Source organism: Clupea harengus, chromosome 24 (genome assembly GCF_900700415.2).
Source record: "Clupea harengus chromosome 24, Ch_v2.0.2, whole genome shotgun sequence".
Classification (NCBI taxonomy): domain Eukaryota; kingdom Metazoa; phylum Chordata; class Actinopteri; order Clupeiformes; family Clupeidae; genus Clupea; species Clupea harengus.
The window spans coordinates 5,538,691-5,558,433 of record NC_045175.1 but is presented as its reverse complement, the minus strand read 5'-3'; the positions used below and the strand labels follow the sequence as shown (position 1 = coordinate 5,558,433).

At 41.3% G+C, this 19,743-nt stretch overlaps 4 protein-coding genes and 1 long non-coding RNA gene across 5 annotated transcripts; all 5 read right to left on the bottom strand.

The window, feature by feature from the left end:
- Positions 1–896: 896 nt before the first annotated feature.
- Positions 897–1,933, bottom strand: LOC116218986 (C-reactive protein-like). Its single transcript, XM_031561762.1, has 2 exons — positions 1,912–1,933; positions 897–1,579 (listed from the first exon to the last, which is right to left on the bottom strand). The coding sequence occupies exons 1-2, from the start codon at positions 1,931–1,933 to the stop codon at positions 897–899; spliced, it is 705 nt and encodes a 234-aa protein (XP_031417622.1).
- A 535-nt stretch (positions 1,934–2,468) lies between these two features.
- On the bottom strand, positions 2,469–4,501 carry LOC105892737 (C-reactive protein-like). The gene is made up of 2 exons (XM_031562319.1): positions 3,643–4,501; positions 2,469–3,299 (listed from the first exon to the last, which is right to left on the bottom strand). Exons 1-2 carry the CDS (start codon positions 3,704–3,706, stop codon positions 2,632–2,634), a joined length of 732 nt encoding a protein of 243 aa, XP_031418179.1. The 5' UTR covers positions 3,707–4,501; the 3' UTR covers positions 2,469–2,631.
- A 3,347-nt stretch (positions 4,502–7,848) lies between these two features.
- Positions 7,849–10,966, bottom strand: LOC116219341 (GTPase IMAP family member 7-like). The gene is made up of 4 exons (XM_031562599.1): positions 10,262–10,966; positions 8,973–10,108; positions 8,680–8,862; positions 7,849–8,106 (listed from the first exon to the last, which is right to left on the bottom strand). The coding sequence occupies exons 1-2, from the start codon at positions 10,668–10,670 to the stop codon at positions 9,255–9,257; spliced, it is 1,263 nt and encodes a 420-aa protein (XP_031418459.1). The 5' UTR covers positions 10,671–10,966; the 3' UTR covers positions 7,849–8,106; positions 8,680–8,862; positions 8,973–9,254.
- A 1,720-nt stretch (positions 10,967–12,686) lies between these two features.
- On the bottom strand, positions 12,687–14,595 carry LOC122128790. The gene is made up of 4 exons (XR_006151613.1): positions 14,514–14,595; positions 13,983–14,042; positions 13,583–13,762; positions 12,687–13,211 (listed from the first exon to the last, which is right to left on the bottom strand). It is a non-coding gene; the product is annotated as an uncharacterized LOC122128790 (long non-coding RNA).
- Positions 14,596–16,032: 1,437 nt separating this feature from the next.
- LOC122128728 (GTPase IMAP family member 8-like) lies at positions 16,033–19,442 on the bottom strand. The gene is made up of 6 exons (XM_042703414.1): positions 19,412–19,442; positions 17,818–18,481; positions 16,921–17,750; positions 16,702–16,803; positions 16,384–16,592; positions 16,033–16,089 (listed from the first exon to the last, which is right to left on the bottom strand). Exons 1-6 carry the CDS (start codon positions 19,440–19,442, stop codon positions 16,033–16,035), a joined length of 1,893 nt encoding a protein of 630 aa, XP_042559348.1.
- Between the last annotated feature and the right edge of the window lie 301 nt (positions 19,443–19,743).

Below are 19,743 nucleotides of genomic sequence, written 5' to 3'. Positions count from 1 at the left end.
TACTGGTACATGGCTGAGAAAAATACTTCCTTGTCTTGCCTCTTGCATGTGTTTTGTTTTGGCATTTCTGGTAATACAATTATATGATATGTCTATCTTGAATTATTTTAGTACTTCTGAGAAATTTAAACTTATGTTAACTCAATCTCAGGTAGCCTATGACATGATTTGAACAAGAACAACATTGACATCATCACAGGATGAGACTTTTTGGAGCATACTGCTTTTATTGACAAGTACACTCAAGAAAAGGCAAATGCTTTCATTAAGCATTGGAATCATCTTGCATGTAGGCTAAACCAAGTATAGAGAAAACATATAGGCCAAAGCCATCTAGTAAACCCCATTTAGAGAGGAAGAAGAGGCTCTGCAGAGAAAGAAGATGAACCACACACTGTAGTTTCTGTGTCTTTTGTCACATTAAGGTTGTACTGCATAGGGAAAAAATCTGGGCAATATGGTGCTGCATAGGGACAAAATCTGGGCAATATGTTCATTCTGAGCAACTATAGGCTACAAGGATAATCCATACTGCTAAACTCAGAGCTCCACCTCAGTGGTGAGTATGTGCAATCTCATGAATCATAGTGTGACCACTACAGTCCTCAGAATCACAACTCACACAACAGTCACTGTCACCACACAATGGCGTGTCATCATCACTTTTGTTCCTTACATAACTTCTACATGATTTTGCTGAATTACTGATGTTATGTTCTCAATAATTGTGTTGACCTCTCAAATGATAATTAAAGCAGAAGAGGTTTGGTCTAAAACTAGCGCGCTAACTACCTAAAAGCCATGCAAAATCCTTGATAAAAACTTGTAGCCACTAATCCTCGATTTTTACACTGGCCTAATAGTTGTGATTTGTGGCCTGAGTAAATGTGATCATTCTATTCAGGAAGGGTACAGTCCTGCCGGACATTTTTATTAATCGGCCCCTCCTCGATCACATTTCCAAACATGGTGTAATCTAATGCTTCCCAGTTGATCACGTTCCCACCTTCGACAATCTTCTTCTCGGAGAACTGCGTGATCTCGCATGGGGAGATCACCCGGTCCCACATGTGCACATCTGTGAGCTGACCAATCAGCGCATCGTTTGAGCTGAACTGGCCACCGTAAGCGTCTTGGTCTTGACCGAGCACGATGACAGGTGTTCCTCTGAGAGACCCGCCCTTGAAGAGGGACTTCCTGGAGCTGGGTTTGCCATTCACCCAGACTTGGGTCAGGCCGGTTGAGGACTCCCAGGTCGCACAGAACGAATTCCACCCGTTCAACTCGTCTGGGAGACCCCAAAAGTCTGCCATGGCGCTACCAATGTACATCTGGTGCCGGTTACGTCCCTGCTTGCAGAGCAGGAAACCGTTGCTGTGGGAACGGGTTGCCAGGGAGAAAAAGGTTTGCTCTCTGTCTTTGTCAGGGATGTCTGAGAAGTACCTGAGACATACGCTAGCTACGTCAATTCCCCTGCTCAGGTTTGGGTTTAGCTTGACGTAACTGTCTGCCGTCTCTGCACCAAAGGTGAATGCCTTTCCACTGGCGGCACGTGTAATTGTGAAGACAGCAAATGGATCTAAAAAAAACAAAAGGACACACATACAGGCACACATGAACATAAAGGAGGGAAAAAAACATGACAACACCTGACCTCTGAAGAAGGCTTGACTGAAATGGCTTGTATATAACTGAGAGGGATGTTTGGTGTAGGCCTAAAAATGCCCCTAATTTTAGATAAAGGTTTCTTGTTTTAACATGACCCGTGGGCAGAACTTCTTTTTATGAAGGTCAGTTTAATTTCTTCACCCAACAGGAATACTGATTGTTACTTTACCCCTACATTATCATCATGTTTGTTTCTTTATCCCTACTTTATCATCATGTTTGACTATTAGGGGAATCACTGGCCTTCCCAGTGCTCATAAATCATCTTATCTCCCCACTGGTGAGGAAATGGGGAAGCCAGCACAAAGGTTGAGAACCTGCAAACAGGCAAATTCATCTGTTGATGTGATTGCTCAAGTCCACAAACACTTCCAAAAAGCCTCTCCACCTAGGGCACTTCTGCACGCCCCGGTGTCTTGATTTATTCGGCCCAGAGCTCCTCACTTGTTGAATCTTGTTTTCCCCTGACACAAACAACAGCGGTGTAACTCTGCAACTCCTCAACTCTTGCTAAATGAGATGGTGGGACAAGCCCTCTGTGCTTGATAAACTGACATGTGTAGCAAGGCAAACAAAGATACTCTAAAAAGAAGAAACTCTTTGAGTGTTCCGTACTTGTTTGTGTGGGACTAGATTCTTGGGAATTTAAGACAGTGTGGGAAAAAAGGTTCACCAAATATGTCTTAAAAGTCAACCATCTCAGGGCCTCTTCGTGGTCAACAGATGTAATACAGATGTGACCAATTTCAAGGTGTGCACACACATGCTTTTGTCAGTGCAAAAGACAAACAATGGGACAAACTTTTCAGGCTTAGCTCATCCCCAGTTAGTAAGCCCCTTGTCCCTTTGAGTGGAGCTGTTTCAACATATCTAGTTTTCTGGATTTCATGCACCAGGTGAAACATCATGCAATACACATAACTATATTAGTTTAAGGCACAGACATCAATACAAATAGACATGTTAATAAATGGACATACCGTCTGAACAATTCTGTGAGTCACTTTTGCTTGTAATCTGGTCCTCCAAAACCACATTTCCACGGATGGTGAATTCTAAATCATGCCAGTTGATCACGTTCCCCTTCTCAAAGCCCTTGTTTTTGGAGAAGTTCTCAATCTCACATGTGGAGATGACATGGTTCCACATGTGGACGTCCGTAAGCTGACCAACCATGGCGTCATTTTTGTGCAACCCGCCACCGTACTCATCCTGATCCTGACCGAGAACGATGAAGGGTCGCCCCACCAGAGAGCCGCCCCTGAAAACAGCCTTTCTGGAGCTGGGCTTCCCATTCAGCCAAATTTGGGTCAGGCCCGTCTCGGAATCCCACGTCACGCAGAATGAGTTCCACTCATTCAGCTCATCTGGTAGACCCCACAAGTCCAGCTTCCCCCCGCCAATGTACATCTGGTGCCGGTTCTGGCCATATTTAGCCAGCAGGAAACCGTTGCTGTGTGCCGGTGTGGCCAGAGAGAAGAAACTCTGGTCCTTGTTGTTCTGCGGGAGGTCGGTGAAGTACCTCAGGCAGACGCTGACTGCCCCCAGGTGCTCCAATATCTCGGCAGGCTGCAGCTTCACGTAGCTGTTGTCCGTCTCCGCTGGGAAGGTGAAAGCCTTGCCTCCGAGATCTGTGAACAGAAAAACAATTTTACTGTCAATTTAAAGCTTGGTCAATTGCTTGGCAATTACAAACAATCTTGAGTGCGGAATGTGCAGACTCTTTGGTCAAAAACAAATTATGAAATATGACCAAATATGCTTGAATACAGATGCAAAATGGTTTTGTTTACAGACTCTTTAAGTGTAACACAAAAGAAAAATAAATATCACACTAACTATACTCATTAATATGTGTTTAAAGGCTCTCTGAAAATTGCCCACAATAAAATAAATATCACTATCTACACAGATCTTGTGGAAAATGGACCAGTTTCATGTTAGGATATTGTCATAAAAGAACAGGAGACTCACCTTGACCCTCTGCGGAACATCTCTGAAAGAATAAGCAAAGGAGGCTAAACGTCAGAAACCTCATATTTCCTTATTTTGTATCCCAATCTTCTAGTGCATGAGTGTCCCCCAAGAGTACCAGTCAGACCCACCAGTTTGAATGCACTGGAGGCTGAAGTGCTGGCAGGTTGCTTTATAAGGTGAAGAAAAAATTTGACAACACCCTCCGGATCAGTTTCGCAACACACACACCTATCTACCAAGAATATGACTATATTTGGCTCTCCTGAATCATTAGTCTGAGGAACACTGTCAGGGTCTCTGAACAGACTTGCCCAAGCAGGGCCACACACATCAGCATTTGTTAGAGCTCTGTTCAGCTAAGAGTTCTGCTGTAATGTAACCAACCCCAAGCCAGGTTTCAGACATCTTCATGCTCTTAAAGCATTAAACCTAAATAGAGGGCTTTACTTACTTTTACCCAAAGTGCAATTGTAAGGCTCCAAGTTGCAGGCAGAGAATCTTTGCATTGTAAAACCCAGATGGCCTTCTAGTTACAATTACTCTTTGGGTGTGGGTCAGTTGTTTACAGATAATGTTTCTAAAAACATTCCAGAACTGCATTCTTAACTCTACCCTCTGTCTCTGGTTCTCTCCTTGTGTTTTTCCACACAAGGGTTAAACTAAGGGCAGGGAAATTGAATTAAGGGTACTGAGTGTTGTATTGCATTGTAAGGTGAAGATTTCTGTGTCATGTTTGGGTTCATTTGAATAGTCTGTCTGAGTGGTACATTGGTCTCAGTCCTGCAGCTGAATAGATAAGTTTTAACATAGATCTCAGAAACATGGGAATTCTGGTCTCTGTGGTCTGTAGGGAATCCCCCTCAGGAGGTGTGACTGTGGGATCCCTATCAGTAAACACCAAGTTCCAGATGTAATACTAAATGAACTTGGTATTTAGGAGGAAGAGGACTTGGAGTATTACTGTAGCCAGAGACTCACACACTCTATGGATACTACTCTAGGCATAATTCAACAAAACTGAGTATAACAATATGAAATATCATAAAATAGTAAAAACGACAACGACAACAACAACAACAGCATACTACTACTACTTATAATAATAATAATACCCACACTATGATTGTAGTTAAAAAATGTCCGGCTGAAACAAAGCTCTGTTATTTGTGTTGCTTAACCTCCGACCTTAAAGAAACATCCAGCTCTGTGCCCAGGGGTTACTGTCTGTTTACTCTTTTTGGGGGGCGGGGGGTGGGTGGGGCCCTCACCTAAAATTACACTTGGTAGACGCTACAGCTCAGTAAGCTATTTACTAGATCAGGGTTCAATCGACGGAGAGTTGAAAGATATCCATGTTTGGGACTCTGTTCTGTCCTCAGAAAATTCAGAAGCACATGGACTATGAGCCAGAGAGTGAGCCCTTTATCCCAGGCAATGTTGTGAGCTGGAATGTGTTGAATTATGAAGTAAAGGGCAAGCATTACTTGCTTAGGGAAGAGAGTAAATGTGGGTAGATTTTGGATGCAAGACTTCTTTTCTAGATTTAAGGGCGATTGTGTAGGATTACGAATGATAATTGATCTAGCAACACATGATGTCAAACCGTATAATGTTAATTTAAACTCATTGATCTTATTTTGTTGTAATGTCTCGCAAGAATGCCAATAAAGGAAGTATCAATATCGAGTTCCCACATATTATTGTGTGTTGAATCTGTCCTTTCTTTGAACATTGCACAATCATTATTTGAAAAATAAATACATTTAGCATATTTTGAAAATGTTCTGGATGTGCAGTGTTGGCAGTCTTGAATGCTCATGCTGGTGTTTCAGAGGTGAGGTACATTGGCAATGTAACTCTGAAGGCAACAAACACAGAGTCATTTTCTGAATATCGACAGAACCATCATGAACATGAACCATTTCAGAAGAATTTGAGAATTTGATTCTTCTTCTCTTGTTTTAAATGAGAATATGTCTAATATTAATGTGCAGGCATGTTTTAAAAAGAAAATTAAAAACATTTTTTTTTATTTTTTTTAAGGATAGCAGTTTTTATTTTATTTAGCAGTAATTTTCTTGATTTCTCGAGTTTTCGCCCCAAATCAAGAATCTATTACTTCGTTGCTGTGTGAGTAAAACATCACTAAAGCAGGTGCATTTTGCGTTGATGTCTCTAAGAGCACATGGTCATCATATCACCATACATAATGGCTGCTCCTGCTGGATGAATAAAGTCATCAACCTTTTTAAAGTGTTTTTCTTTCCATTCAGGGGAACTACTGCCACCTGCAGTTAGGCTACATCAACTAAATACACTCCTGCAGGTGTTCTGCCTTTAATTGAGGTCAACTAATAGTCTTTACATTATTTTTAATATTTCAAAAGACATTATGCCATACATAACATTTAAAAAATATTGCAGGAAGCTAACCTGTAAGAATGCACAGCGAGACAGAGATGTCCATTTTTAAATGCAGCTCCTGTGCCCCATGCACTGCACAACCACAGGAGTGCCCCTTTATTGGAACACACATGGCCACTGGAACACACACCTCAGGAGTGCCCCTTTATTGGAACACACATGGCCACTGGAACACACACCCCAGGAGTGCCCCTTTACTGGCCACTGGAACACACACCCCAGGAGTGCCCCTTTATTGGAACACACACCACAGGAGTGCCCTTTACTGGCCACTGGAACACACACCACAGGAGTGCCCCTTTACTGGCCACTGGAACACACACCACAGGAGTGCCCCTTTACTGGCCACTGGAACACACACCACAGGAGTGCCCCTTTACTGGCCACTGGAACACACACCACAGGAGTGCCACACAAAACCACAGGGCTATTCCAGAACTCTGAGATGAGAGAAACTCTGGGTTTTACATTCTAGAAAAGAGGTAACTCAAACTCTGAATCAGGGACAACAGTAACTGACTCTCTGAACCTAAAGTACTTGCTGGAAGGTTTTCTTGATCAAACCCTGAGTTTCTCCCCATCTCCTCGCTCCTGCTGAGCAGCTAGATATTGGACATGAAGTGTCCTTTACTCATTTACCCGTCAATGCCAGATTAATGTACACAGCCATACGTGGGTAGAGGATTTTGAGACCCTGAATAGATGTGTTATCATTCCTTGATGACTATACCCAATCGAACATTACCATTTTGTAAATAAAAAAATCTTCGATAATTGCTTTAAAAATTCTTTATTAATTTATACCTCTTCATTACTTTTTCTCCGCCACAATAATACGCTAATACAATGAATACACTGATGTGTATATAAGTATAAAAAATGATACATTAATTCATTTAGAAAATCACTTTTATCCAAAGTGACATACAGCAGGTCTACAGCACTGGATGATCCAGGCCTGTGTGAGTGAGTACAGCATTAACAACATTTCAGGTTTCAACACAAATTCCTCCTGAATGCAGGTCTTGAATAAGAAAGTGTCTCAGAGTTCAGCACAGTCACAGATGACACACAGTGTGTGTAGAGATACAATAGATATAGGAAGGAGTTATGTCCTCACTGCTCAACATTGGGTCAAAACTTACAAAAGCATAATTAGGCGACTATTAATCATTGTCAAGAAAGGATGTGAAGATCTCTTTCAGTTGAACTGTGAAAGACTTGTTGATTGTACCTTTCAGAGAGTTTTTTAAACCAGTTGTCGTGTTTTAAACATTTAAAAGATGAGTGTTCAGAACGTTTGAACATTAATGATTAGCCTACAGTCAAACTCTAGCAAAACCAGCTCGGAGAGAGCACCAGTTGGAACATTCCAACTGTACAAAAAAATGCATTTATAACAAACATTTTATGGAAGCCTAACTAGCTTATTAAAAATCCTATTAAATGGATCAAAAATCCTAAATGACTGTTTTTGCTTTACAAAAAATAAAAACATAAACATAACTTTATGTTCCAAAAAAAAGGTTTTCGGTTTAGTGTTATATATTTAGTGTTATTTTATAGTGTAATCAGTTGTCTTTGGTTTAAAGAAAAATGTTTATCACTCAAAATTGTTGTCATCTTCAATTTCAGGGATCACCTGCTCGAAACACCAGTTGGAACATTCCAACTCTACGAATAATGCCTTCAACATTTTATGAAAAGCTGGAGATTAAATTGATCAAAAATCCTAAATGACATTGCTTATGCTTGTCAAAAAATGTAAAACATAAACATAACTTTACGATACAATAAAATATAATTTGTACAATACATACAATTTATTTTGCTTCGAACTGTAGTGGAGTCACACAATGGAAATCCTCCAGGCAAGTGCAGATGCTTCAAACAGTCCAGTGTCAAATGTTTGTCATTCTGGAGAACTGATGTCCTCCTCTTGTAATTCTGATCCAAGTCCAGATGATTCTATTCGCCAGTCGCACACTTTTCTTCTTGCTTGTTCAATCTCATGCTCATCAGGTTCTGATTTTAAACCTGATGAAGGAAAACATGAGCAACTGTAAAACAAACAACCTGTTCGGTGAGAGACTTGAACCTGAACATTAGGACTTGAGAGGTGGGCATGCTATTAGCATCTGATGCTAGCACATACCTTCAGGCACCAGTACCCTCTGTATCCACTGGCAACAAATAATTCAGTTATGACACGGCGTGTAAGACAATCACAGGCCATTCTTGGAATACATAAACAAAGGCCCTGATGACATTACCAAGGCCAAATTAGTAATTTGATTTCAGTAAGACTAGTTCTGCCTTTCACAGTGACTAGTAACACCTCTTTTGACACACTAGTAACTGCACAATGTACTTCCATCTTTTTCTTAGTTGTATTTTTACCTCTTCTCTTGTTGGGGATTCTTGGTTGTTTTTAAATATTATTCAAATGACCTTACTCTCTCACTTTGACCCTTTTATAGAGATGCACAAACTATGTAAAATAATTAGTGATAGACTAATAATAGACTTACACTAAGCTTTATGGCTACCGACTTTTAAAAAGAGGAAGCCTTCGTGATCACTGAGTCATGAAACTGAAAAAAGACTAACCATGCGCTGTGTTCATCTCAAAGACCATCCCCCAGGTTCTCTCCATGACGACCGTCTCTCGTCTGCCCCATTCCCGCTCAAGGGTCTCCTTCACCTTCTCCAAAAGGTCAGAGTGCACCTCACTGGTCTGTCCTGACAGTGTTTGTACCTTTTCTCCCGTTAGATGTTTTTTATGACCAGACTCTGGGGTGAAACAATAATTGGTAGTCAAGTGTTGTAGTCGATGCCAATCATTGGTACTAATAATAAAGTGTGGCACTGAATGAGATAATCTGACTTTAATGTCAACTTACTAAGAGCACAGGATAGAGTATCACTCTTTGCTAGTGATGGGTACTCCCTGTGGGTCGTCTCTGAAGGTTCATTTGCTTTAACTTTTAGAGTAACACAAAACAAGGTGTGACGTTATCTTAGCATTTTACATAATCAAAGAAATATTATTCCCAGATAGTAGTTCATACAGTACTGTATAAGGCTTGATCTGGCAAAGGTAAAACTCTGATTTGGTACAGATATGACTCTTGCTTGACATTGATCAGGAAGATCAGGACTGAATCCATTGAACATTCAGATCCTCAGTAGATCCTGACTAGTACACTATATTCTTCTCCTAGATAAAAGACTAACACACTATTAATGATTGTACACTCACAGTCATGAAATTCATCAAGGCTTTTTTTTCCTGTGATGTTCCTGTCAGCTGATTGTGTCCCTAGTTTTTTTATCTCTTCCTCCATCTTTTCATCCATACGTTTCCACTTTTCATCCAGCAAGTTTCCCATTTCCACATCCAACCTTTTTGGTTCTTCTGAGGTCTCCTTCGCCTCAAAGAGCTGGGTATCAGAAGCATAGGAACTGTTTCCTGCAACCATCTCTTTGATCTTCTCCAGCAGCTCTGTAACCTGGGACCCGTCTCCTCTGTTGATGTTGTCAAAGACGTGATATCTGTTCCCACATTTCTCTACAAGCCACTGCAAAGGTTGTCCTTCGCTCTCTATGTGTTCCTCGATGGTCGTCTCTCCCAGCAGGTCTCCACATGTGAACAGCACTATGGTGTGTCTCCAGACCTGATCTCCAAACATCTTCATGTTGTCTTCAGTGATCTTTCTCTGTTCCTCAGGGAACGTCGTGTCGGCTGGAACTGCCAGGAGTATGGCATGGGGGGCTTTAGAACCGAGGGTCAGACTTTTCTGCAGCTGTGTCTTCACCCATCCAGGAGTGGACTGGGCAGAAAAGTACTTCCACCAGCCGGGGGTGTCCACCACAGAGACCTTTAATCCAGCTACTTCCCCGGTTTGTGTCTGAACTGATGTGGTCCTGTTGGTTGCATGCACCTTTTCGTTCAGAATGATGTTTTTTGCTGAAGTCTTTCTAGAGCTTACCCACCCCAATAGAAGAATCCTGATTTCTGACATTGAGAGTACCTGTGCTGAAGGGCGAACAAACAGTGTTTTTCAAAAGGAGTTTCAAAGACTGATATAAAGTCTGATATTTCACTGTGTATGGTATGGTATTAGATCATATAGAAAGTTGTCATTTGCCAGTTTGGCAAAAAATAATAAGGAATGGAAAATCAACTCACCTTCTTCTTTCAGTGGTTCTCTCTGCTTCACCATCTTCGTGAATCTGGCTTTTGCCCTCACCTTGACATCTTTCTCCTTTTCTTTGGCATCCCTTAAAGTTTTCTCATCAAGCTCAAAATGTCTGCCACTGTTACTCACTGCAACCTCCTCAATCTTATCCAGCAGCTGAATAACCTGTTTTTCGCCTTCTGTCTGTTTATCAAAGACACAATATCTGTTCCCACATTTCTCTACCAGCCACCCCAGAGCCTCTCCCTCACTCTCAATGTGCTGCTCTATGCTTTTACCCCTCAGACATTCTCCTCTGGTGAACACCACTATGGTGTGTTTCCAGATGTTCTCCCCAAAAAGCCCTAAGTGTTGTTCCATGGCTCTCCGGTTTTCCTCAGTGAAAGGCAAATCAATCATGACAGTCAAGATGAAGGCTTGAGGTCCTGGTGGACAAAGACACACGCTCAGGACAAGCTCCTGTTTGATAAATTCTGCCGTGTCAATCACCTGGAAGTTTCTCCACCACCCACGGGTGTCTACTAAGACTACCTTCCTGCCCCTGACTTCTCCCTCCTTCCGCAGACTGTGAGCTGATCTTTGCCCAGTCTCAGTCTCCAGACCAAGGACTGCGTTGATCACAGTTGTTTTACCAGAATTGTTCCCGCCTAACAGCACCACCCGCAGCTCTGGAAGACACACAAGGAAGTAAATAGTGCATCTGAATTAAAACAGAGAATTTCAAGGACCAGAGTCAGCAGACATAGCTCATAGTTTTATCGCTGCCTTTGATAGATACAAGAATGTTCAGAGTTTTACAGCACATTAAGTACGATAAAATATGTTTCATGTCAAATAATTTGTATTACTGGTCATTACCACTGTTCATTATTAGCCAGGTCTTCGAAATGTGACCAAATCTGTGTTTAGCACGAGCAAAGGCATTGTGCTCTAGTTTTCTCTGTTAGTGGCGTTTACTCAAAATGGAGCCGGATACGGAAAACAAAGCACATCGATCACTCTTTTTCTTACCTTGCGGGGACAGGAGTTTATCTGTAGCCATTTTGTTATTTTATTGCTTTTGGAAGATACCATTGGACCCAATAGATGAGCCACTCCTAGTGCGGTGTTATGAGGCAGCCCCTGTGCATGTCCTGGGTAAGCATTATACTGTTAAAATGAACAGTAGAAATGGAAGAATAATGACTGATAAATCTTGAACAACAGGATAGATGATAATAATGGAACAGCAAGAATAATCTCCCCCACCACTGCCGTTCAGATTCGCATCACCACAAATACTTTTTTTAGTCAGTGCGAAATATTGTGTTAAGACACTACTCTTTAATGTAACAGTGACCATGACGTGATGGTCAGTAACTAGTTAGTGATCAGTTGAAATTTCTCTGTTTCCCTCATGAAAGGTACAGATGAAAGGCAACAAAGAAAATGTCCTCTGAAACAATCAGAGACACAGTGACGCTCAGATTGAACAGATTAACAGATTAAACCCACCCAATGTTTCCCCAGAAATGTACATTTTTGAATTTCTAATTTATTAAAAGTGCACCTACTTGAGCTTCTGGGTTTATCTGGAAATCAGAAGCGTTTCTTGTACTCCTCTTAAAGAAGGACGTTCAAGGACAGTCAGGAAAATGGCTCCCTTACACGTAGACATCAGTTAAATCAGTGACAGGTAATTCCTGAGGACTTTGTACAGTGGCCGTGCCCCACCCACGTCCACCCACATAACACATTTACAAATAATTTAGATTTACTAGTCTAAATAATTTCTGCAATTTATGTTAGGACTTCAACAAAAATCACCCACTGTTAATTTAACCTTTAACATATACTGAGAGGTTGGATAATATAGCAGGTCTTAGCGCAAATATCACGTGATCATAACTTAGTGTTGTGTGTGATTTATTATCTTTGGCAGGTTCAGAGTTCATACAGGGATGACTGAATATGAAGCTTCATCATAAACACATCAAGGTTACTGATTAATCACTATCCATATCCATGTGCTATTATGATCATTTGCATGGGGAGGGGGGTGGATTTCTGTAGTGTTTTAAAGCATTTCTCTCCATTTCTGACAGTTGAGAGCAAATTCTGTGTAATGGTAGCAATATAACTTTTAGTGAAAAAGGTACCCTATGTTTGTTCATGGAGCCTTTGTATTTCCCTCCCTTTCTTTAAACTGCTACTCTACCACTCCACACACGCCCCCAGTGTTTTACAGTGGAGGACAAGGCACACAAACCCAGCACCTGAGTGTAGGTAGATATACCCCGGTTAGAATATAACTCCTTTCAGAGTAGATGTAGAGCCGAAAGTGCTGTGATCAGTGTGCTTTCGATGAACAGTTGCTCGAGAGTGGGACTAGAACACTAAGAAAAACACTTTTGATAACAAACAAGCTTTCTTCTTTTATTGACGTCAGTGTTTATTACAATTACAATCACTGGATTACAATTTTGGTATTGTGTCTGAATGTGAATTTGAAAAACAAATTAAGAATTATAAAAAATTGAAAAATAGTGTGTACTGAATGCCTTTTGAAAAGGACTGTGATGATACTCTTAAAATAGCAATGCATACTACTGCTTGGATGGCATTACTTTGGGTGGGCATCTATGTATCATGTTTTGTACACATGAACTTGGGCCTATGTATGTTTCTGCATTGAGGGGCATTTCTATGTCTGTGGTAAATATCGAACCAATTTCTTTAATTTTTTATTTAACGTTACATAAAGAAGCACGTTTTTCCACATGAATTTCATTCAAGTGTAGATGCTTTGAAAGCTTAATAAGTCCACAAAAACCCCCAAATACATTTGTCACTCTGCATAACCATCTTCATTGTCTTCTAATTCTGATCCAAGCCCAGAGGTTTTCATCTGCCACCCATGCACTTTTTCTCGAGCTTGTTCAAGCTCATGCTCGTCGAGTTCTGAAGTCACACCTAGAGAATGTGAACATAAACAAATGTAAATCAAACTGTACCAAAACACACATCAATATGTCTTTACACCAGCCTGTTACACGGCTCTGCCTGACAGGACACTGCATCTCGGTCCTCTAGTGGGTCCATCTTGCATACCTGCACTGTTCATGTCTACAAGTCCTTGGGCGCAGTTTGAAAGGTATAGCCCACTGATGTTTAAGCTACAGCACAACTAAAATCTGCGTTGCAATCTACAGATGCTGTTATATTTTATTTGTGTAAAATATATGTGTTTGTGACAGGAATATTTGGTTGCCTGCTCACAGAATTTTGAAAACAGCCAGCCTTAGTGATTGCTGATTCAAAAACGGACTCACCATGCATTGCGCTCATCTCCAAAAACATCCCCCAAGATCTCTCCATGACGACCGCCTCTCGTCTGCCCCATTCCCTCTCGAGGGTCTCCCTCATTTTCTCCAGTAGATTAGAGCGAACGTCACTGATCTGTCCTGACAGGTGAGGTGGGTCTTCACCTGGGAGATTTTTATCACCAGACTCTGGGGTGAAACATTAATTAGACATTCATCATTTTAATTGAGGACCCTAACTTTGATTCCCACTTGTGTTGTCGGCGAAGCCTTTAGAACAGTCTTTTAATTGGCAGCCATGCTTTATGGTAGAATATCATGCGTGTATGGGTCAGGTATATGAGGATTGCATATCTGCTGTTACAAGCAGACGGTGGAAATCAGTGTTAGTTTTTGCATTAATGTTTACCTTTGCTGTGCACTCCTAAACTACAGTTCTGCAGGGTAGGCCACCTTTAGATGAGACTACCTGTCATTAGAAAAAAGAATCATTATGAAATGAATCAGCTGAACTGAGATGCACACACATTACACAAACATACGTAGGAGTAACCAACAACACAGGTTGAGTGGGGTATCTCTTGTGTGGAGTATCTCTGTATTACTGTATTCAATGTGTTTTTGAATTCGAAATTTTTTTTTTTGCTGGTAAAGACATTTGGAGTCACGGCACCACAAATAAACCGTCAGTTTTTTCCCAAAGTAAGAAACACTATTTAAAGTTAAATTAGTATTGATTGCTGTCAGTAGCCAATTTCTATTAGAGTTCCCTCTTGCAAATGTTCGGTCGCAAACGTTTACCAGGACGTCTCTTGAAACATGCAGAGTGATTCTCTTTCAACTTCTCCAAAAGGCTACATTTCTGTGAAAATTGTATAATTTCCCCCACAAAATATTAATTTATGATAGCCTAGGAAATAATACCAGTCGGTGGACTTACTGCAGCTTTAGGGTGTATCTGAGAGTCAAAATGGTTTCCTGTTCTTCTTGGCTAGCAGGCATTCAGAAGAGAACGAGGTGGCAGGTGATAAGACTGAACAGAGATAAGACTGATGTTCTGAGGCACAGGACAGCCTTGACAGCCTCCTGGGTCCTAATGCCCCATCCTGTACAGATGCAGTTCCTGTTCCTTCACAGGTTTGACTCATCTCATATTCATGTTTGAAAAGAAAAAGAGTTTACATGTCGCTTGTTGACTATCTGAGATATTACTATCAAAATACAATGCAGTCCTGCAGATGAATTGCATGAAAGGAAACTTGCGTTAATAAATCAATGTTACATGTTTAAGCAAACATTTAAATTTTAGGATGACCTATTTTTTATAATCTTTGAACTTACTAATAATCAAATTAGTGATCTTCAGGATGGATGACAGGATCTCTTTTGGTCGAACTGGTTTGAACTGGCAGTCCACGCTTCTAATTCAATACACAAATCAAGCTAATTTCTCCTCGCAGATCTCTAGCTGTCCATTCTGTGTGTGCTCTCAAAAAACTCTGTCCGTACACAGTCCTGGCAAATGGGAAACAAACAGTGGTTCCGAAAGAGCTACTCTGCTAATCAACACATTGCTGCAGGAGATGCCCAGAACTGTGCACTGTTCCTTTAAGAGAGGCTGTTAGTGTAGAGGAGTAAAAATGATTAGATTAGATTATCAGATTATAAACACACTTTATTTGGATGGTCCCCTATTGACAGTCTACAGATGCTCATATTATAAACACACTTTATTTGGATGGTCCCCTATAGACAGTCTAGAGATGCTCAGATTATAAACTTTATTTTGATGGTCCCCTATAGACAGTCTACAGATGCTCAGATTATAAACACACTATATATGGATGGTCCCCTATAGACTATCTACAGATACACAGATCTACAGAATTTATATTAGTTGGTTAAAATACACAAACGTTTGCACAAACTCCCATCAATAGAGCAGAGTGAGTGTTCTACAATGGGATCTCAGCTAAAGTCTCTAACTGCTACAGCAGGTAATGGTTAATGTAATTACCTCTGCAAAAAAAATCTGCAAATTAATGAATTGGGAGGAGGGTTGCAAGAGGTCCTTACACATTTTAGATAATCGTGGGCATCACTGAACATTTTGTCAGGTTAAATAACATCCTTTGTATACATTCAATGGAAATAATCAAATGCACAGGGAGACGTCTACCTTCCTTTTCTATGTACAATGATACATGTTCTGTGTATGTGTTAGTTAGACGTCAAGAAGGAAGCCATTTTATTACTACATTAATTCATTAACTGATATTTACAGGAAAACAATTGTACAACACTGCTGGGTATGGCCACAAGGCAATTGTATTGACACACGTTTCAATTCAGAGTTAATAGGAGTATTCAAATATGACATTAGCTAAATAGACTTCTGTCCATCTCCTCAGTGTCCACCGCTTCAGAACCTATCCCAGAGGAGCCCTCAGTCCTCCAGGCTAGGACCTTCTCTTCCGAGTTCCGACGTTCCTTTTCATCTGGTTCAGATGACAAACCTGAGGGTGGGGAGAAAAAAATGTGTTAAATAAAAATAGGTACTGCCCCCAAAACATTTTACTTGCTGTAAGCTGCTGTGCAGGCAGAGGAGGACACATCTGTCACACATGACATGTGATGATGTCACCATTGCTTTTCTCAGCCATTGTCACAGACTGATGATCTCACCATTGCTTTTCTCAGCCATTGTCAGTAACGTTTTAAGTAGTTATAGTGATTTCTACGTGGCAGTACATTGAACTTCCCATGCCTTTTCTGTACAAATATCATTAAGATCTTCCATAAGCACTTACTGGTATTATATTGTGTTGCTCTGCTCTGCATAGCTTTGGCTTACCATGTCCTGTGCTCATCTCTAAGAACATCCCCCAAGCTCTCTCCGTGGCGATAGCTTCTCGTCTGCCCCATTCCCGCTCAAGGGTCTCCTTCACCTTCTCCAAGAGGTCAGAGTGCACCTCGCTGGTCTGTCTTGAGAGCTGCTGAGGTTTTTCATCACCAGCCTCTGTCGTGAAATGTGAATCACACAATGTTACTAACGCTTATTTGGAAGAAAAAAAAATCAATTGAGGATGTCATTAAAACAAAAGACAAAAAGGAGCTGATCAAATAACCTGATTTCAAAGTCGACTCCCCAAGACCACGTTCTGAAGTGTCCAACTTTTCTGGTGATTTGGGACCTTCATGGGACTCCTGCGAAGGCTCAGTTTCCTTAACTGGTAAGAGAACACAAAACAAGATGTGACATTAAATTCTCCAGGAAGTTAGCTCAGCTAATTCTTCTTCCTTTAGAAATGTTTTCAAAGAGACTTCTACAGATTATAAAAACTCACAGAAGGGAGGAAGCTCCACGCTTTTGTCTCCTCTCATGCTCGGGTCAACTGATTGTGTCCAGAGTTTTTTTATTTTCTCCTCCATCTTTCTGTCCATCCTCTTCCACTCTTTGTCCAGCAAATTTCCCATCTCCACATCCACCCCTTCTAGTTCTCCTGAGGTCTCCTTCGCCTCAAAGAGCTGGGTATCAGAAGCGTAGGAGCTGTTTTCTGCAACCATCTCCTTGATCTTCTCCAGCAGCTCTGTAACCTGGGACCCATCTCCTCTGTTGTTGTTGTCAAAGTCGTGATATCTGTTCCCACATTTCTCCACTAGCCACTGCAAGGGTTCTCCTTCACTCTCTATGTGTTCCTCGATGGTCGTCTCTCCCATCAAGTCTCCACATGTGAACAGCACTACGGTGTGTCTCCAGACCTGCTCTCCAAACATCTTCATGTTGTCTTCAGTGATCTTTCTCTGTTCCTCTAGGAACGTCGTGTCGGCTGGAACTGCCAGGAGTATGGCATGGGGGGCTTTAGAACCGAGGGTCAGACTTTTCTGCAGCTGTCTCTTCACCCATCCAGGAGTGGACTGGGCAGGGAAGTACTTCCACCAGCCAGGGGTGTCCACTACAGAGACCTGTAATCCATCTACTTCCCCGGTTTGTACATCAGCTGACATGGTCCTCCTGGTGACAGCCTCTTCTTTGTTTAGAATGGTGTTTCTAGAAGAGGTTTTTCTGGAGCTCACCCATCCAACCAGAAGAATCCTGATTTCTGGCATTGAGAGAACATGTGCTGATGATAAATATTTGTGTTTCAAAAGGAGTTGTAACACATACTGCATCATACTGTCATGCAAATTGTGTGAAAAAATGAAAAATAAGAAAAAAAGACAACGTACCTTGTCTTTTGAGCTTTTTGGTGTGCTCAGTCCTCTTCATTAGTCTGTCTTGTGCCTTCCTCTTCACAACTCTTGTCTTCTCTTCCACCTCCCTTAAAGTTTTCTCATCAAGCTCAAAATGTCTGCCACTATTACTTACTACAATCTTCTCTATCTTATCCAGCAGCTGAATGACCTGGTTTTGGTCTCTAGTCTGCTTGTCAAAGACACAATATCTGTTCCCACATTTCTCTACCAGCCACTTCAGGGCCTCTCCCTCACTCTCAATGTGCTGCTCTATGCTTTTACCCTTCAGAGACTCTCCTCTGGTGAACACCACTATGGTGTGTTTCCAGATGTTCTCCCCAAAAAGCCCCAGGTGTTCCTCCACAGCTGTCCGGTTTTTCGTACTAAATGATACATCAATCATAACTGTCAAGATGAAGGCGTGAGGCCCCGGACGCTGAGACAGACTTAACACAAGCTTCCGTTTGATGAACTCCGCTGTGTCGATCAACGGGTAGTTCCTCCACCAGCCGGGGGTGTCAACCATGGCAACTCTCCGGCCTCTCACTTCACCTTCTCTTCTCTCGCGGAAAAGTGTTCTTTTCCCGGGCAAAGTCTCTCCAAGACCGAGCATTTTGTCGATCACAGAGGTCTTGCCCGACTGGTGCTCACCGAGCACAACTACCAGCAGCTCTAAAAGACATAGAAGAAGCAAAAAGCAATTTCATTGAACATATATTTAAAAGAAATGTGCACCCTTTGTAAACCATGCACTTTCAGTAACAGGTAATAACAGGTATAGTAGCCAAAACAATAATATACAGTATAATATAAAATTACACATGAATCAGAGTTCATTCAATATATCGAAATCAGTAAATAATTCCTGTCTGGCCAGGTACGTAATGAGGGTGTAGAGGAAATTCCAGACCTATACATGAGCTTTCTTGAAAAACCAGAACATTCCTCGACGCTCAATGAGCTGCTGTAAGCATAACAATTCCTTCCAAGGGGTTCCTGGAAATGTACCTTTGAATGTGTGTGTCTAAAACTATGAAATATGGCATCTTACATTTGCAGCAAGTAGGTAGGAAATTGACATTAGCAGTTATATCATGTTTTCAGATCCAGGAATGAATTTCTGATTGCTTCCAAGGGTAAAAAAGTCAACCCATACATTAAGGTAGGGGAAATAAATACACTAAAGCTTTCATGATACAAAAGCTGTCCACAAATAAGGTAGTATTAGAAGACTGTTGCCTCTCTGAAACATACACTGAAGACTGAATCATTTGTCATTTCCTTCTGAACTTCACCTATTCTTTTGAGCACATCGTGTCTTGATTTTCTCGCCTTTCCTTTCCCTCCCTGAGTGTGCGGGTCACTCTCTCACCCTTGGATTCCTCCTCAGACCAAAAACAACCAGGTATACCAGACTTAGGCGAAATATCAGACTTATCACTATCTCTGCTGCCCTTTGTCTTAGTGACAGCAACAGTAACAGTGGCGTTTTGGAAATGAATGAAGTATAGCGTGGAAATGAATGACACGAGAAGTACAGCCCTGAATTAAAAAAGGAAGATGTGATAACCACAGTTAGATTTAGTTTTGATGTTGACTCACCATGCTGCATGTGACGTTCCTCTTGTGCCATTTGTTCATCACACTTGATTTTTTCGCCTTTGTCGTTCTTTCGCTGCCTCAAGACGTTGATGTTAGGAAGGTAAAGTTCCAACTAGAGCTGCTGTCACCTACTCAGCTCTAGTGAGTGTGGTTTACAAGAATGACTTGCCAAACAGGTTTAGCCAGTTCATGTCTTGCTAATGTGAGAAGTTATTGTAAGATAACTTCGGTTCTAACAGTGAAACATAATCTGATGATTCATCTGATAATTCTTATTGGACAAACATAAACTTTCACGCAGCCACAAAGAAAGACAGAAAGCCCAAACTCCT

Excerpts from the sequence above, each read along its gene's own strand:
- LOC116219341 (XM_031562599.1), bottom strand. The coding sequence starts at position 10,670 with ATGATTGATTTGCCTTTCACTGAGGAAAACCGGAGAGCCATGGAACAA. Across the intron at positions 10,109-10,261 it reads AGAACCACTGAAAGAAGAAG|CACAGGTACTCTCAATGTCA; the intron begins GTGAGTTGATTT and ends TTCGCCCTTCAG.
- LOC122128728 (XM_042703414.1), bottom strand. The coding sequence starts at position 19,442 with ATGGCACAAGAGGAACGTCACATGCAGCATG. Across the intron at positions 16,804-16,920 it reads CGTGGAGCTTCCTCCCTTCT|TTAAGGAAACTGAGCCTTCG; the intron begins GTGAGTTTTTAT and ends TTCTCTTACCAG. Across the intron at positions 16,090-16,383 it reads AGCAACACAATATAATACCA|GTTTGTCATCTGAACCAGAT; the intron begins GTAAGTGCTTAT and ends CCCCACCCTCAG.
- LOC116218986 (XM_031561762.1), bottom strand. The coding sequence starts at position 1,933 with ATGATTTATGAGCACTGGGAAG. Across the intron at positions 1,580-1,911 it reads GATTTATGAGCACTGGGAAG|ATCCATTTGCTGTCTTCACA; the intron begins GCCAGTGATTCC and ends TGTTTTTTTTAG.
- LOC105892737 (XM_031562319.1), bottom strand. The coding sequence starts at position 3,706 with ATGAGGTTTCTGACGTTTAGCCTCCTTTGCTTATTCTTTCAGAGATGT. Across the intron at positions 3,300-3,642 it reads ATGTTCCGCAGAGGGTCAAG|ATCTCGGAGGCAAGGCTTTC; the intron begins GTGAGTCTCCTG and ends TTCTGTTCACAG.